This window comes from Acinonyx jubatus, chromosome A3, assembly GCF_027475565.1.
Source record: "Acinonyx jubatus isolate Ajub_Pintada_27869175 chromosome A3, VMU_Ajub_asm_v1.0, whole genome shotgun sequence".
Lineage (NCBI taxonomy): Eukaryota > Metazoa > Chordata > Mammalia > Carnivora > Felidae > Acinonyx > Acinonyx jubatus.
Window position 1 is genome coordinate 112,328,721 of NC_069388.1, and position 18,812 is coordinate 112,347,532.

Genomic DNA, 18,812 nt, shown 5'->3' on the forward strand with positions numbered 1-18,812 from the left:
GAGCATGAGCAGGGAAGAGGCAGAAAGAGAGGGAGACCTAGAATCAAGAGTAGGCTCCAGGCTCTGGGCTGACAGCACAGAGCCCGACGCAGTGCTCCAACCCATGAACCTTGAGATTACGACTTGAGTGAAAGTCGAAAGCTTAACTGACTGAGCCACCCAGGCACCCCCAGTATTATTTTCTTTTAAATTAAATTAAGTTATACATTTAAAAATACTGTGAATACATTCATATGTTTTAAAAATTAAAGGATTGAGAAGCTCATTCCTATACCACCTTTGTAAATTTCATATTCCCCCTTCCTTGTAGGTGTGTGCTTTTATCAATTCCTTGCATGTCTGTCCATTGTTTTGTTACGCATATACAAGCACATGTGAATACGTCATCATTTCCTACACCTTTTCAGCAAATGGTGGTATACTGTATTGTATAATTCTTTTATACTTTTGTACTTAACAAATTCAGTATTTGAAGGTCTTTCTGTGTTATAACACCAATAGTCATTATTCTACCTATCACATTCCCTTTTTTGGTTATTGCTTATTCTGGTTCTTCAAAGGAAGATAGTTATGATGCATTCAGTAAGGTGATACAGAGTTGAATAGCTACATAAAGTATCATTAGATCTCTAGCAGTTATTTTGAAACTTTTCAGTCTCAGAGTCCCTTTATACTCCTTAAAATGATTGATAACGCCAAAGCACTTTTTTTTTGCATGTGAATTAATCTATCAATATATGTCATTAGAAACTAAAACTGAGAAACTTAAAATACTTATGTGTAATTTATTTAAAAAATAATAAAACCCATTGCATGTTAATATGAATAGCATTTTTAATGAAAATAACTTAATTTTCCAAAACAAGGAAAATATGAGAAATTAGCATTTGTTACATTTTTGAACATATTTTCAATGTCTAGTTTAATGGAAAACAACTGGCTTCTCATATCTGTTACTGGATTCATTTTGTTGTGACTTGTTGTTTTATCTGAAGCATATCGAGAAAATCTGGCCTCATACAAATATGAAATTGGAAAAAGGGCAGAATATTTTAGTGAACTATTCAGATGATTGTGGATATCCTACTCTGATGCTGTACTAAAACTAAATTTTTTTTTTAATGTTTGTTTATTTTTGAGAGATGGAGCATGGGGGGGGGGGATGGTGCAGAGAGAGAGGAAAACATAGAATTGGAAGTGGGCTCCAGGCTCCTAGTGAGCTGTCAGCGCTGAGCCAATGCAGGGCTCGAACTCATGAACCAGGAGATCATGACCTGAGCTGAAGTTGGATGTTTAACTGACCCAGGTGCCCCTAAAGTTGTAGTTTTTAAAAAATTGTTTTATTGAAATATAGTTGACATATGATGAATGACACAAATGTAATATACCTGTGAGACTGTCAACAACAACATGAAGATGGTCTACTTCTAAAAGGACTTTTAGAAAAATTAATTCCAGGGTTGCCTGGGTGGCTTAGTTGGTTAAGCATCTGACTTGATTTAGACTCAGGTCGTGATCTCACACAGTTCATGAGTTTGAACCCCCCCCCCCCCCCCCCCCGCCCCCATCAGGCTCTGTGATGTCAGCAGATTCTCTCTCCCTCTTTCTGTGCCCCTTTCCTGCTTGCACGCATGTTCTCTCACTCTCAAAATAAATAAGTACACATTAAAAAAAAAGAAGAAGAAGAAAGATTTAACTCCAATCTGGAATTTGAAATCTTAGCAATGAAGTTTTCATACTGTTTTCATTAATATCAGTCTATCCTCCACTTGAAGTGGATCTTTCATCCTTGCAGAATTCTTGTAACACCATGTATTAGTCATGTGGAAAATATTTGTTCCTTGGGTTATATAGATTTTCCAAATGTTTACACATTTTATCAGTCATTGTTAAAGAATCACATTTGTTAATATCACCATTATTGTCAGAAAATCCTGTTTGACTTTGGAAGGTTTTAAGCCCTTGATGGTAGAAACAAGTTTTGCAGAATTTCAGTTTTCTCAAAGCTTGGATTTTATACTCAGCAATATACATTGACAGGTATGTTTTTTGATGTGATAGGCTCACTGTTGATTTTCAAGGAAATATCTGCTAAATACTCAAGATTAAGTAACCAGTATTTGTCAGTCATTGTTTCAAGAAAAACGGTGTTCCATAAAAAAGTGGCTAGGTCAGCTTGCAACTCAGTCATGTAAGTGCTTTCCCTTGAGACAACTGTCATACTTCCCATGTCAGCGCACAGAATATTGAAAAGTGTATATTCAAGGCTTGAAATTTAATAAAATGTGTAATATTTACAGCTATAGCTACATCAAAGACATTCTTAAAAGAAACTGGCTTTTTCTTTTTTTTAAAGTTTGGTAAGTGTGTGGTGGTGAAGACTGTAATAATTGCTAATATTGTTTAGTGCTATTGCTAATAAGATCCCAGCAGTTTGACCTAGTTACTTTTTAACCATCAAAGTAAATACCAATACAGTGAAAGAAACAGTCTTTTAGTATTATTATGAAAATAATTTTAACTTAGTGGACCTTCTGAAAGGGTCTTGGGGATCTCCTGGAATCTGGAAATATTACTCTGAGAACTGCTGGTCTGTAGAAATCCTCATTTCTTCCTTTGCAATTGTGTTAAGCCCTCACCAAAAACAAACAAACAAGCCCTCAAGATTTCTCTGTTGTAGTGACTGTCAATCTTACTGTCTTTTCTTCCTGTCTCCCCCCCCCCCGCCCCCGCCCCTAACATACCCTGTACTATAATATACTCCTTCCACTAATTATAGTGGCTCATTTTTGCCTGATTCTGAGTAGGATAATGGGGAGATGTAATTTATAAATTGTAGGTGATTTTGATACACTTCTTCCTTCACCTCTGTTTCTTAAAGTGTGAGGGATTATTGGAAACCTGTTGAATTAGGATTGCTGATACGTGGGGCCCAGATATCTGCATTTTTACATACACTAAAGATGGTTCTAATACAGAGCATAGAGAACCACTGCTTTGAGACTTTAGGAAGAAAACTGGGTTGCTCGGAGTAGATGGTATCACCATTTTCAGTTTTGTATTTACTGGTCAGAGTGAAAGGTGACATCACCACTATCATCTTTGCATTTCTAGCACCCAAAGTAGCATCTGGCACATAACAGGAGCTCACTAAATGCTTTATGAATGATTAGATGATTAATCTGACTACCTTGTTCTGTTATTTGTCTGATACTAACTTGCCAAATATAGGATGACAAAGTTAACTTTAATTTATGTGTTTAATTATATTTTGTAGTGTGCTTACTTTACAAGAGTATGTTTTAGAACTTAAAAGCCGTGTAAATCAGGTGTGACTGTACTGCTTCAGTGATTTTCTTTTGTATTTAAGCTTCTGATTATGGATAGCCTGCATGATTTGGCCTATGCCTGACTATCCTACATTATCTTTTGTCATTCTCCCCCTCATTTGCTAGGATTCATGAAACTGGTACTTTTTCCTTCCAGATTCTTTTAACATGGTAAGGTCTTTACTCAGGGCCATTGTGCTTGCTGTTTTCTCTTTCTAGAAATTTCTGCCCCCAAGTATTTTCTTGGCTCTTCATATTCTTTATGTCTCAATTCAGTTGGTAGCTACTTAAGGTGCCTTTCCTGCCCCCTCTTTTTTTAAACTGTCTTCTCTACTGGACATAGAGTGGCTATGAAATAATGGTTCTGTTTATGTGTCATAGCATTGATCACAATTCAAAGTTATTTTGTTGTTTACCTATTTACTGACTGCCTCCTTTCTCTAGAATACATGCTCCATGAGAACATAGACCTGCCTGCCTTTCCTTATTGTTGTCTCCTCAGTGTCAGAAACAGTCTTGACATGAAATAGGAATTTTGTAAACTTCATTAAATAAATAAATTAATGAATAGGTGAAGAGAATATATGAAAGAAAATTATTTTGGTTACTCTATATATCTTTTTAACATTTTTATTTATTTTGAGAGACAGAAACAGAGCATGAGTCAGGGAGGGGCAGAGAGAGAAGGAGACACAGAATCTGTGTCAGAGCCTGACATGGGGCTTGAACCCACAAACCATGAGATCATGACCTGAGCTGAAGTCAGATGCTTAACCAGCTGAGCCACCCAGGTGCCCCTGGTTATTCAATAAATATCTTAAACTTAATAGAGAAGATAACGTCTATATTTATTAATAATTAAGGACTTTATGTGAATAAGTTTGTTCTACTAGATTACGTGAAATGTTACATACAGATTAGGGCTTCTGGTTTATAAGAGGGAATAACAATAATTTCTGGTGGGAAATATGTAAATGAATAAGATAAAACCTTTGCTGTTTATAACCATCCAAGGAGTCATTTATTTTAGATCAGTTACCACTTTCAGTGTTACAGCTTTTATTTTAGGGATTTGGAAATATATGCAATATTTTCAATTTTCAGAAACACATTCTTTTTTTTAACTTTATTGAGGTGTAACTGACATATAACATTGTGTAAGTTTAAGGTGTATATGTGATGATTTGATTCCATGATATATTACCAAAGAAGGGTTAGTTAACACCTCTGTCAACTCACATAATTACCATTTCCTTTTTGTGGTGAGAACATTTAAGATTTAGTCTCTTAGCAACTTTCAAATAGACATTACAGTGTTGTTAACTGTGGTCACCATGCTGTGCATTAGATCCCCAGCACCTAGTCATCATATAACTGGAAGTTTGTACTTTTTGACTAACCTCTCCCTGTTTCCACCACCTTCCAGCTCCTGGCAATCATTATTTTCCTCTCTATGAGTTTGATGTTTTTGGATTCCACATATAAGTGAGATCATACAGTATTTGTTTCTCTCTCTGACTTGTTTCACTTAGCATAGTGACCTCATATTTTCTCCATGTTGACACAAATGGCAGGATTTCATCTTTTTTAATAGCTTAATAATATTCCATTGTATACATAACTGCATTTTCTTTATCCATTCATCTTTGATGGACACTTAAGGCTTTTTCCATGTCTTGGCTATTATGAATAATGCTCAGTGGAGAAATGGACCTCTGGCAGCATCCTGCACAGCTGGATCATTCACATCCTTTCATTTTCCCTTGTGGGAGAAATCACGAGCAGAGGAGGTTTCTCTTGCTTTTCTTTTCTTTTTTTTTACCTTAAAAATTTTACAGCACTCTTCTTTAAAAAATTAAAAAAAATTTTTATTTTTGAGAGAGAGAATGAGTGGGGGAGGAACAAAGAGAGAGAGAGAGAGAGAGAGAGAGAGAGAGAGAGAGAGAGAGACAAAGGCTTTGAATTGGGCTCTGTGCTGACAGGGGCTTGAACTCACAAACTGTCAGGTTTGTGATCATGACCTGAGCCGAAGACAGATGCTTAACCTACTGAGCCACTCAGGTGCGGTGCCCCACTCTTCTTTTAAAGTTTATTTATTTATTTGGAGTGGGGGGATGGGAAAGAGTGTGTGCTAGCGCATGCACAGAGAAATAACAGAGAGGAAGAGAGAGAATCCCAAGCAGGCACAGTGTTGTCAGCGCAGAGCCCAGTGTGGGGCTCCATTCCATGAACTGTGAGATCATGACCTGGGCTGAAACCAGGAGTTGGATGCCTAACCGACTGAGCCACCCAGGTGCCCCACTTCTTTAATTTTAAGTGGGCTCCACACCCATTGTGCGGCTTGAACTCATGGCCCTGAGATTAAGAGTCATATACTCTACTAACTGAGCCAATCCTGTGCCCCTGAGGAGGGTCTTTTGGTACTGAGCTGTGCTGCCTTGGGCTACAAGTGCCATGGGAAAAGTCAGACTTCCTCTTACGCTCTCTAGTGTGCCTAGACTTTTTAATTTTTATTTATTTATTTTTTTGCTTCAGTGGTATGCTGGAATTTTGCTGCTGGGCTCCTAGACTTCCACAAAGGCTCTGTCATCTGTGGGTGATTGCATAAGACCATCTTCTCCAGGGGCTCTAGTACTGTGGCCAAGAGGGACTGGAGCAAGTTTGTGGACCACTGCAGGATCTGGAGCCAGAACTGAGATCTGTAGGCCTGTTGCTCATTGCATGGGTGGGCAAGACTCCTCATGGGTCTGTTGGCATGTGGTGCTGATTCCCACAGCTCCCACTAAGGAACTTTTTGTTCATGGATACATGTCAAATTGATCTGTTGAGTCACTTAAGACTCTCCTAGGAATGTCGATTCTGGTGTGGTTTTTTTGAAAGCTTTCCAGGTGATTCTGATGAATACCTTTTTGCTCTAGTGCTTTACAGGTGATTCAGGGTTTACTTCTCAGTTGGTGAGGCTGACCAACATAAACTGTGAGAATAGAAGGGAGGGAGCTGTTCAGTAGGACACAGATTAGTTTATCTAGTCTCCGTTTCTGCTTTGTATATAATTCTTCAGTTTCTCAGGTTACCATATGGGCTGTTGCCTAACCTGTCAGTTGGCTCTTCTTGGGTTCAGACTCCCATTCCTGATTTAGCAGTCAGTTGTGACCAGGTTGGAAGGGTCATGAGGTATTATTACTGTACTTAGTACTACTTGTCTTTACGTTTGATTGCGGTGAAGAGGTAATACCGAGTGACTAAGGGAGAAGTTACCATAGATAGAGATTAGAAGAAGTCTTTCTGTGGAAGTAAAAATTAAATTGAAATCCCAAATGGTATGAAATTCTCAGGGAGAGAGATTTCCAGTAAGAGGGAATAAGTGGCTGAATTATAGTGAAGAATGTTGGAGAAGGAGATTAGGACTACATCATATAGATTCTTGTAGGTCTGGTTAAATGGGTTTTATTCTAATTATAATGGGAAATTAAAGTGGCCGGGAGAACTCAGAAAAAAGTCTGATTGGGCATTAAAATGTTTATGATAAACATTGAATGAAGAGTAGTGGTTTAACAATAAAAAAAATCTTAGAATATTTTAAAATTCCATTGCTAATATGAATTTTAACATTAATGTATTCTAATCATCATTTTTTAATTCTTCCTAAATTTAAAAGTTATTTTTAAATAACTGACTTAAGACAATTTGTATTTTATAGACTTCTATGCAGTCTATTTACCCGTTTGTCCATCTGACATGGTAATAAATGGTTGGTTTGTACATATCAGTTGGTCAGGAAGTGTTTACTAACTATGCGGTAGTGTTTAAGAATTTTAGGAAGTAGTAGATCAGTACAACCCTGACACAAGTTCAGATGAGCCATGTGGTGGGGCTCCTGGGTTCTATTTAATGATTATGGCCGACATTTATTGAGTCTGTACTGTATGGAAAGTCTATACTGTGTGTCAGGCATCTGCACTTGCATTTCTCTTTTAATATCGCAGCCAGTGAAAAAGCTGAGGCTTCAGTTATTCAAGGTCACGGCGTTGTGCCAGGGTTCCCACCAGCTCGATCCACACTCAGAGCTCTTAACTACCATTCCATATTCCCATACAAGGCTTTTAATAAATTTATATCTTAGACTATTAAACATATATGTTTATTTGAAAATAAGAAGTTAGGGAATCATTTAACTTATAAAACATTTTGTGGAGCTTCATTGTGTAAATCGACAAAAGCAAGATAATAATAAAAAAATTCTCAAATATGTAAAGTTTTTATCCCTGCATGTTGTGTAAACTATATAGTGCACATGTTTCAATATTCTGTCTTGTAATTAAAACACATTTTCAAGCATAAGAACTTTCATTGGTTACCCATTGTCTATATGGAATACAAGTAAATTTTTTTTTTATATCTCGCAGTGTCTGTGGGGCAAGAATCCACGTGTGGCTTAGCTGGCTCCTCTGTCCTAGGGTCTCCAAGTAGCGTCCCTTTTTTTTTTTTTTTTTAAGTTTATTTATTTATTTTGAGAGAGAGAGAGAGAGAGAGAGAGAGAGAGACAGAGAGAATCCCAAGCAGGCTCTGCACTGACAGTGTGTAGCCCGACACAGGGCTCTAACCCACGAACTGTGAGATCATAAACTGAGCTGAGATCAAGAAAGAGTCTCATGCTTAACCAACTAGCCACCCGGCGCCCCTCCAAGCAAACTCCTTAATGTCAGCTTAAGGGGTTACTTATTCTAGCTCTTCCTTTCTCAACTATGCAAGCTTTTATTTCATGCAACTGAAAGGTCGTTTCCACGTTTGCGCTTTTGTGCATAGCTTCCTTCTGTTTGGAAATACTCTGCCATCTTCTGCTTTTCTGGTTCAGCTTTTAAGACCTAAGTTAATTTATTTTTCTTCCCAGCATTTTTCCTTCATCTGAACTCTTAAATCTCTCGTTAGACACTGTATATATACCTTACCTTGTTTTATTTATCTATTTCCTCAGCTAAGTAAACCTCTTGATGGAAATGGCTGTCATTGATACCTTTTTGTAGTTTGTGTTTTATACATACAAAGAGCTCAATAACTGCTTGCTAGTGAAAAGATGGTAAAAAGCCATATATGCAATGTCAGTAATATTTTTATTGTTATTTATCTTAGTGTGTGTGTGTGTGTGTGTGTGTGTGTGTGTGTGTCAGACCGAGAGAGAGGCAGAAGGGGAGAGAGAATATCTTAAGATCCATGCTGAGTGTGGAGCGCAGTGTGGGGCTCGATCCCACGACCCTGGCATCACAACCTGAGCTGAAATCAAGAGTCAAACGCTTAAGTGAGCCACCCAGGTGCCTCAATAATGTTTTAAAATAAACATTTCATTTTGTTCATCTTATCTCATTATAAATCTTAAGTTTAAAATCTAAAAATTTATATTCTTGTGGAAGATTTTAGTGTTTAATTTCATGAAGAAATGAAAGGTTGGAGCTCTAAAAGAGAAAAAAAGGTATGTGTCAGTCTGTATAAATAGCAAGAATATGATCATAGTAATTAATATTTTTAGTTTTTTTTTTCTTTTCTTTTCTTTCTTTTTCTGTTTTTAGTAGGCTCCACACCCAACATGAGGCTTGAACTCATGACCCTGAGATCAAGAGTCGCACGCTTCACTGACTAAGCCAGCCAGGGGCCCCAGTATTTTCAGTCTTTAGAAATGGATATTGCCTTTGACACTTGATATATTTAGTTATCTGTACCCCCAAAACAATTTTCCTGAATACTTTATATTGATTTGAAAACATTCTTTATAAATTTGGCTTACATTTCTTTCTAAATTTGGAATGTACATAGAGAAAGCTTTTAAATTCAGCTTGTTTATGTTCTTCATTAGTGTTTTTTTACTTTCAACTCTTATTTAAAAATTTTAAACTTTCTGTGAGGATTTGCTTCCTCATTTGCCACTTTATCTTTCTACTCTTCAGTGTTTAGTTGAGGAGCACTGATTTCAGGAGAAACATTTATTGAAAGCAATTGAAATTAGCTATATTAAGAGTCTAGATGGAACTTAAGTTTACCTTGTTCACATTTTATGGGCCACGTCAAAAGAAAGCAGTTTGTAGGTGCAGTCCACACAATTTTCTGGGCATTGTGGGCTCTTTTTAAATTATCTCTTTATATTTTTAATGTTGGGGCACATATTTTTTAGTACATTTTAGAAACATGGCTAGTTAGTCACCACTGATACTACATCTTTATAATGTATATATTTTCACATTATTTTCAGCCTTAAAATTATTATTATTATTATTATTATTATTATTATTATTATTATTTTCACAAGATTACATGACCATGCAGCTAGCTACTAGCACAGCCCTGTGGTGAGCAGCTAATCAATGTTTTCGTTCTAGGGCTCTGTTCACAAGACTTTTTTTCTCTAAGACAGGTAGTCTGTTATGCTACTGGATTGACATTCTCCACAACCTTTGGAAATTCACATGGATAAAATGGTATTGATTGCGGGCCATGAATGAATGTTTCTCCTATGACAAAAAAACATTTAGTATTAGATACTGCCCACATTTTTAATACATTAAAACCAAGAATTGATACATTAGAGATTTTTTTTTCTCTCCTATTATATTTTTTGGGAAATGTTTGAGGAGGATTTAAGTATTTTCAGCAGTTTTAATTTTTGCCATATTTAAATATGTTTAGAGTCTAGACTCCTTTCTCAGCTCACCATTGCTGTACATTTGCTTCCTTCTCTTCCTTTCAGTCTGTCTAGAGACTGTTTCCAGGCAAAGATACTTTGTTTTCTAGTACTCTGCCCCCATGTGGGGGGCAGTGGGGAAGAAAAGAAACTAGAACAGACTACCTTTTTCTAGATGCCCACTAAACAATGCGTTGACCAAGTACTCTCGAGATCTCGGTGGCATCTTCTTGAGATCTCGGTGGCATCTTCCATGAGTCTAGGTGGCAGGGCATGGGTTTAGGACGAGTGTAGGCTTCCACTTAACTGGGGCCAGTAAGACCCTATTCTTTGTATGTTGCCTGCTGACTCCTCTGTCTGTCACACAGATCTAGAGATGAGAATTTTCCCTAAATCCCAGCTTTGTCTAGTTAAAGGAGCTTTATCCCAGGAGAATGCATAATTTAGGTGTCATTCTACTTGCCAAACTGGTATTAATTTATTTAATATTTAAAAATTCAATATACCACTGAGAACTTTTATGGTTTCACTACCTATTTTATTACACATGACCATTGTTTTATTGTTTGGTGTAGCATTATAAATGCAAATTTGAGTTGATTTAGATTTTGGTACTCTATGTCTGTCCATAGATGTTTTCTAAGTTTATTTCGTTTTGCGGTTTGAAGTGCTATATTCCAAAGATGTTGAAGCCCTGAGAAAACAAACTGTATGCATGTGCATGTTTTAAATTTTTTTTAAAAAGATTTTGTTTTTAACTAATCTGTACACCCAACATGGGGCCTGAACTCATGACCCTGAGATCAAGAGTTGCATGCTCCCCTGATTGAGCCATCTAAGGGCCCCTTGAATTTTTACATAGGAGTCAGTTTGAGTCCCAAGAAATGTGTGTAACACCTGAAGTATCCTTTACTAAGTCATCTTGTTAGGTATATATAACATGTTTTTTTTAAAACAATCATGTTTCAAATATAAAAACAAAATATGATTCCAACCAATATTATGTTAATTGAAAATAATTTTCATATATTTTCTTATTTAGTTTATTTATTTTGAGAGAGAGTACAAGAGAAGGGCAGAGAGAGAGGGAGAGAGAGAATCCCAAGCAGGCTCTGCACTGTTAGCATGGAGCCTGATGGTGGGCTTGAGCTCCTGAACTGAGATCATGACCTGGGCCAGAATCAAGAGTCAGACGCTCAACTGACTGAGTAACCCAGGTGCCCCTAATTTTCATTTATTTCAACTGTTAACTGCAAATGATGTGATAAACTGATCTAGCTTCTTTTCTTCTTCTTTTTTTTTTTAACCTACCTCTTTCATTGATTATCAGGCAAAAATGTAGTAAGTAAATAAAGTGCCCCTATTTTAGTAATACAGAGTAAGTTAATATGTTTTATGGATGTCCTTGGTGTTAGACCAGGTACAGAAGATTAGAGACAGAGGGAAAGAGAGAAAGTTTCACAGTTTCTGATATAATGATTTTTCATTTTTATCATGCTTACGAACTTCTGTAAACTGGAGATTTGTGTAAATTGTCTTTTTTTTCTTTTTACCAGGGTGAAATCCACATAAAGTTAGCCATTTTAAAGTGTACATTTCTTTTTTCTTTTAATTTATTTTGAAAGAGAGATAAAATGTGAGCGGGGGAGGAGCAGAGAGAGAGGGAGGGAGAATCCCAAGCAGGCTCCACACTGTCAGTGCAGAGCCTGACATGGGGATTGATCTTACAAACCATGAGATTGTGACCTGAGCTGAAATCAAGAGTCGGACTAATCTACTGAGCCACCCAGGCACTCCTAAAGTGTACATTTCATTGGCATTTATTATATTTATAATATTGTGCAGCTACCAGCTGTATTGAGTTTCAAAACATTCTTATAACCCCAGAAGAAATCTATTGAGCAATTAACCTATTAAGGCTATTAAGTTGCACCCCGTTCTTGCCTACCTATAGCTGCTGTCAGTCACCTATCTGCTTTCTGTCTCTGTGGATTTACCTACTTAGGGCATTTCATATAAATGGAATCATACAGTTTGTGACCTTTTGTGTCTGGCTTCTTTTACTTAGTATAATGTTTTCAAGGTTTATCCAAATTGTAGTATATATTGGTACTTCATTCCTTTTTTATGATTGAATAATATTTTTTTGTATGCACATACCACATTTTGTTAATCCAGTTATTGGTTGGTAGGCTTTTGAATTGTTTTCATCTTTTGGTGTTTGTCACTAGTGCTGTTATGGAGATTTGTGTACAAATATTTGTTGGAATATCTGTTTTTATTTCTTTTGGATGTTGTTGGAATTGCTGGATCATATGCTAATTCTATAGGAATTACTTAGGAACTGCCAAACTATTTTCCACACTGGCTGTACCATGTAATAGTCCCACCAGCAACATACGAACATTCTAATTTCTCTACATCCTGTCAATCACTTGTTATTTTCTTTAGAAAAAATTTTTTTAATGTTTATTTTTGAGAGGGAGAGAGAGAGAGAGAGAGAGCGAGCGAGCGAGCATGAGCACACAAACAGGGGAGGGGCAGAGAGAGAGGGAGACACAAGATCTGAGGCAGGCTCCATGCTCCGAACTGTCAGCACAGAGTTGGATGTGGGGCTCTAAGTCATGAATTACGAGATCATGACCTGAGCCAAGGTCGGAGGCTTAACCGAATGAACCACCCAGGTGCCCCTTTTTCTTTTTTTAAAGTAAGCTCTGTGCCCAACATGAGGCTTAAATTTATGATCCTGAGATTAAGGGTTGCATATTCTATTGACTAAACCAGGCCCCAGGTGCCTTTTCCTTCTCCTTTTTCTTTTTGTTTTCCTTTTCCTTTCCTTTCCTTCTTTCATAGCCATCCTAACTAGCGTGAAATGGTATGCCAGTGTAGATTGATTAGCATTTCATAATCACTAATGATATTGAACATCTTTTCATGTGTGTATTGGCCATGTGTATACCTTATTTGGAGGAATGTTTATTCAGGTCTTTTGCACATTTTTAAACTGGGTTGCTTGTCCTTTTGTTGTTGAGTTGTAAGAGTTCTGTATATATTCTAGGTATTAATTCTCTATCAGATATATGAGTTGCAAGTATTTTCTCCTTTACGGTTGTCTTTTCAACTTCTTGACAATATCGTTTCATGTGTAGAACTTTTTCATTTTGATGAAGTCCACTTTTACCTATTTTTTCTTTTGTTTGCTCATACTTTTTAAAGTCATTTTGTTTATTTTTCATCTCATTTCATTTCATTCCATTTGAGAGAGAGAGGAAGAATGCATGCATGTGTCGGGGAGAGGGATTGAGGGAGAGAGAGAATCTTAAACAAGCTCCACATTCAGCATGGACCCTGTGCAGGGCTCGATCCCACAACTCTGGGATTGTGACTTGAGCCAAAATCAAGAGTTGGACACTTAACCAACTCAGCCACCCAGTCGCCCCTGTTTGCTTGTACTTTTGATAGTATGTCTAATAAGAAACACTTAGCTGGGGCGCCTGGGTGGCTCAGTCAATCAAGTGTCCAACTTCGGCTCAGGTCATGAACTCACGGTTCATGGGTTCGAGCCCCATGTTGGGTGGGCTCTGTGCTGATAGCTCAGATCCTGGAGCCTGCTTTGGATTCTGTGTTTCCCTCTATCTCTGGCTCATGATGTGTCTCTCTCTGTCAAAAATAAAAATAAACGTTAAAAAAAAACCACCCAAATTGTTAGCAAATGCAAGGTCGTGATGATTTGCCCCTGTTTTTATTCTGAGAGTGTTATAGTTTTAGCTGTTACATTTAGGTTATTGGTTCATTTTGAGATAAATTTTGTATATAGGGTGAGGGTAGGGTTCCAGCTTTATTCTTTTTTTTTTCTTTTCTAAAAATTAATTTATTCTTTTACATTCAAGTGTAATAACATGCAGCGCTATATTTAATTTCAGGTGTGCAATATAATGATTGCACAGTTCTGTACATTACCCACTGATCATCACAGTAAGTGTGCTCTTGATCCCCTTTACCTCTTTCACCCATATCCCCTCTGGTAACTGCCAGTTTGTTCTCTATATTTAAAAGGGGTTTTTGTTGTTGTTGTTGTTGTTGTTTGTTTGTTTTTTCTTTTTTTGGTGTGTGTGTATCTCTTGTTCATTTGTTTCTTAAATTCCACTTATGAGTGAAATCATATGGTATTGTCTTTCTATGACTGACTTATTTCACTTAGCATTATACCCTCTAGATCCATCCATGTTTTAGCAAAAGGCAAGATTTCATTCTTTTTTACGGATGGGTAATATTCTATTGTATGTATGCCACATCTTTTTTATACTTTATTTTTTTATTTTTAAAATTTTATTTTTAAAAATTTACATCCAAATTAGTTAGCAGATAGTGAAACAGTGAATTCAGGAGTGGATTCCTTAGTGCCCTGTACCCATTTAGCCCATCCCCCCTCCCACAACCCCTCCCGTAACCTTCAGTTTGTTCTCCATATTTATGAGTCTCTTCTGTTTTGTCCCCCTCCCTGTTTTTATATTATTTTTGTTTCCCTTCCCTTATGTTCATCTGTTTTGTCTCTTACAGAGTCCTCGTAGGAGTGAAGTCATGTGATTTTTGTGTTTCTCTGACTGACTAATTTCACTTAGCATAATACCCTCCAGTTCCATCCAGGTAGTTGCAAATGGCAAGATTTCATTCTTTTTGATTGCCAAGTAATACTCCATTGTGTATATATACCACATCTTCTTTATCCATTCATCCATTGATGGACATTGGGCTCTTTCCATACTTTGGCTGTTGTTGATAGTGCTGCTATAAACATTGGGGTGCATGTGTCCCTTCGAAACAGCACACCTGTATCCCTTGGGTAAATGCCTAGTAGTGCAATTGCTGGGTTGTAGGGTAGCACTGTTTTTAGTTTTTTGAGGAACCTCCATACTGTTTTCCTGAGTGGCTGCACCAGCTTGCATTCCCATATTCTTTTGCATGTGGATGTCCAGTTGTCTCAGCACCGTTTGTTGAAGAGTTTCTTCTTTTGCCATTGAATTGGCTATACATGTTTGGGTTTATTGCTGGATTTTCTTTTCTATTCTATAGATGTTTGGACATATTTCTGGACTTTGAGTTCTATTCCATTGGTCTGTCCTTATGCCAGTACCACGCTATTTTGATCACTTTAGTTTTGTAGTAAGGTTTGAAATTGGGAATTGTGAGTCTTCTACCTTTGTTCTTTTTCAAGATTATTTTGGCTATTCAGGGCCCTTGGAAATTCCAAATGAATTTGAGGATCAGCTTTTGCATTTCTGCAAAAAAGAGAGTTGAGATTTTAATAGAGATTTCATTGGATCCTTTGATCACTTTGCGGAGTATTGCCATTTTAACAGTATTAAGTCTTTCAACTCATAAACACGGGATTTTTTTTTCATTTATTAGATCTTTATTTCAGTAATATTTATAGTTTTTTGTGTATATGTCTTTCATACACTTGGTTAAATTTATAGCTAAGTATTCTTTTTGATTCTATCATACATAGACTTGTTTTCTTAGTTTCTTTTTTGGGTTGGTCCTCACTAATGCATAGAAATACAGTTGAGTTTTGTTTGATCTTCTTACAACACTGCTAAATTCCTTTATTAGCTCTAATAGTTTTAATGTGGGTTCTTTAGAATTTTTTTTTCTTTATAACTTTTTAATGTAAGTCATCTGTGAATAGGGAGAGTTTGTATCTTCCTTTCCAATTTGGATGCCTTTTATTTCTTTCTCGTGCCTAATTACTTTGGGTAGAACTTCCACTACAATATTGGATAGAAGTGGCAAAAGTGGGCATTCCTGTCTTATTCTTAATTTTAGGGGGAAAGCTTTCACTTTTTGCTGTTGAGTATGATATTAGCTGTGGGTTTTCTCACAAATGTCCCTTTCTTAGTTTAAGGAAGTTTCCTTTTATTCCAAGTCTGTATTTTTCACAAAAGGGTGTTGGATTTCGTGAAATGCTTTCTCTGTGTCAATTGAAATGATCATGTGCTGTGTTTCCTTTCGTTTAATAATGTGGTCTATTGCATTGTTTAGTTACATATATTGAACTGCCCTTGCACTCCTGAGATAAATTCTACTGGTTGAGTATAATCCTTTTACTGTGTTGCTGGATTTCATTTGCTGGTATCTCACTGAGGGTTTCTCCATCTGTATTCATAAAGAATATTGGTTTGTAGTTTTCTTGTGATGTCTTTGTCTGGCTTTGTTATCAGGGTGGCGCAGTAGAGTGAGTTAGGAAGTGGTCCCTGCTCTTCTGTTTTTTGGAGGACTTTGAGAAGGATTGCATTAATTCTATTCTATATGTTTGGTAGGATTCAGCAGTAAAGCGTTCTGGTCTTGGACTTTTTCTTTGTTGGGAGGTTGCTGACTCAGTCTCTTTACTTGTTATACATATGTTGAAATTTTCTATTCTTTAGTCAATTTGGATAGTTTGTGTGTTTCTAGGAATTTATCCATTTCATCTAGGTTGTCTCATTTGTTGGTGTGCAGTTGTTCATAGTGTTTCCTTATAACCTTTTTTATTTCTGTAAGGTCATTAGTGTTGTCTTCTTTAAATTAGTTTTTAAATAAAGCTTTCATTTTTGTCTTGTTAGATTATTTCGTGATTTGGTATGTTTCTCTAACGCAGTTCAGTTTGTTTCACACATATTAAAAGATGGAGGAATAGGAAACAGATGACAAATATCACCTCCAAAAGTAGCTTGTGTACTGGCATTACTGTACATCAGTTCAAGGAGAGTTAGAGTTAGGTTCATTATACTCCCAGACCACATCCCAGGTATACCAGTTAGAGAAACATTTGAGTGAAAGATTATTAACAAAAAAATGTACCACACACCTAATCCTAATTTTGTATAGTGCTATTACTAGTTTGTATTTTTCTGCATCTGGTGGTAAGACTTTTTTGATTCAATTTTGTATTATTGAATCTTCCTCATGCTTGGTTTTAGTGGCATTTCAAAACAGAAAGTTTATTCTTTTAAACATTTTTCTGCATAAATATGTCTGTCTTATGTTTATACCCAAGAAAGAAGGGTCTACAATCTTTATAATTTAACAGAATATCTCATAATTTGCAGGCTGTTATTAGCATCCATGTGAATGTATCAATGTGTAAGTTAATCTGAAAATGTAAAAAAGGCAAAATTTTTAGGTGGGGTTTGGAGAGAGGTAAACTTTTCCTGGCTAGTTAGTGGGTGACTGTATGAAATAACTTTCAACCTGAAACATTGTTTCAGATTGGACAAGGTATTAATGGTGGCAATAAAAGGTATTTTGCTCATGTAGCTACAGTATTTTTTTACTCGATCTCTATGGAATTATAGTGCATCCTGAGTGTGAATGAGAACTATGTATGCTGTTTCGTCAAGAAAGATGTCAACAGGGGCGCTTGGATGGCTCAGTCGGTTCAGCGTCCAACTTCAGCTCAGGTCATGATCTCACAGTCCGTGAGTTCTAGCCCTGTGTCGGGCTCTGTGCTGACAGCTCAGAGCCTGGAGCCTGCTTCAGATTCTAGGTCTCCTCTCTCTGCCCCTCCCCCGCTCATGCTCTGTCTCTCTTTGTCTCAAAAATAAAATAAAATAAAAGAAAGATGTCAACAGACAGTTACCCTAAGACTCATTAGGAAGCCAGGATGTGACAGTGCCTAGCATTGAATGGGTATTTAATAAAATGTTTGATTAAGTGGATGAATCAACGAAACAAACGTAACTATAAAACTGCTTGAGTAGTTGTCTGAAATAGGACAGAGGCTGAGATCAATTAAACCAACATTAGCTCTTTTAAACTAGCCACATTTTGAAGTGTAGTGAGTAAAAGTGTTGTGAGCACCCAGGAACAGAATTGTTCCTCTGTTTGGAGAGATGGCTATTGAAAATTATGAAAGAGAAAAGCTTGTGTTATTCTTATTACAGAAGTAGTTCAGATACCTTAAAGAAAATTTAGAAAATATAAGTAAATGTAAAGTTGAAATAAATCATCCCTTATCCTAAAATAACTTCATTTCACATATATATATGGCTTTGTAACCTGATATATTCACTTAACTGGAAGTTCACCATATGTAACTTTCTGTTAAAATATTGGAGATTAGGAATCCTGCCAGAAAGTTTCCTGTGTGATTAATACAGTCTTAAATGACTAACTGGATGTAGTAACTAGCCTTTTCTGTATAATAATATTGAATTGTTTATAACACTTGCCTAAAATAAACATTATTATTCTTATTTTTTAAAATGTATTTATTTTAAGAGAGAGAGAAAGGGGCAAAGAGAGAGAGAGAGAGAGAGAGAGAGAGAGAGAGAGAATCCCAAGTAGTTTCTCTACTGCTGATGCAGAACCTGACACAGGGCTTGAATTGATGAACCATGAAGATCATGACCTGAGCCAGAATCAAGAGTCAGAGGCTTAATTGTCTGAGCCACCCAAGTGACCCTAAAATAAACATTATTAATGAATATTAATAAAAATATAGTATGTACATATGATCAAATCAAAATGTTTGGTATTTTAAATTTTTTAGTAGTTTAATCAACTACGTATCTCCACCCTTTTAACGTTTTGTTTTATAGGGGTGCCTGGGTGGCTCAGTTGGTTAAGGGTCTGACTCTTGATTTCAGTTCAGGTCATGATCTCAAGGTTTATAAGTTTGAGCCCCACATCGGGCTCCATGCTGACAGCTCAGAGCCTGGAGCCTGCTTCGGATTCTGTGTCTCCCTAGCTGTCTGCCCCTCCCCTGTTCATGCTCTGTCTCTCTCTCTCTCTCAAAAATAAATAAACGTTAAAAATTTTTTAAAAATTTTCTT

General features: G+C 36.6%; 1 protein-coding gene across 5 annotated transcripts in view; it reads left to right on the top strand.

Moving 5' to 3' along the window:
• Window positions 1-18,812, top strand: part of MEMO1 (mediator of cell motility 1) — a 123,353-nt gene that overhangs the window by 15,201 nt on the left and 89,340 nt on the right. The window contains exons 1-2 of one of the 5 annotated variants that reach the window (XR_008289593.1): window positions 7,869-8,427; window positions 13,923-13,974. The exons of 3 other annotated variants lie outside the window; for them this stretch is intronic. Coding sequence is in view for 1 of the 2 variants with exons in the window: in XM_053201038.1 (XP_053057013.1) it covers window positions 8,404-8,427; window positions 13,923-13,974 (76 nt within the window). In the remaining variant the exon portion in view is untranslated. Of the gene's footprint in view, window positions 1-7,868; window positions 8,428-13,922; window positions 13,975-18,812 lie in introns of those variants that run through there. One more of the 5 variants, XM_053201038.1, reaches the window with a different exon arrangement.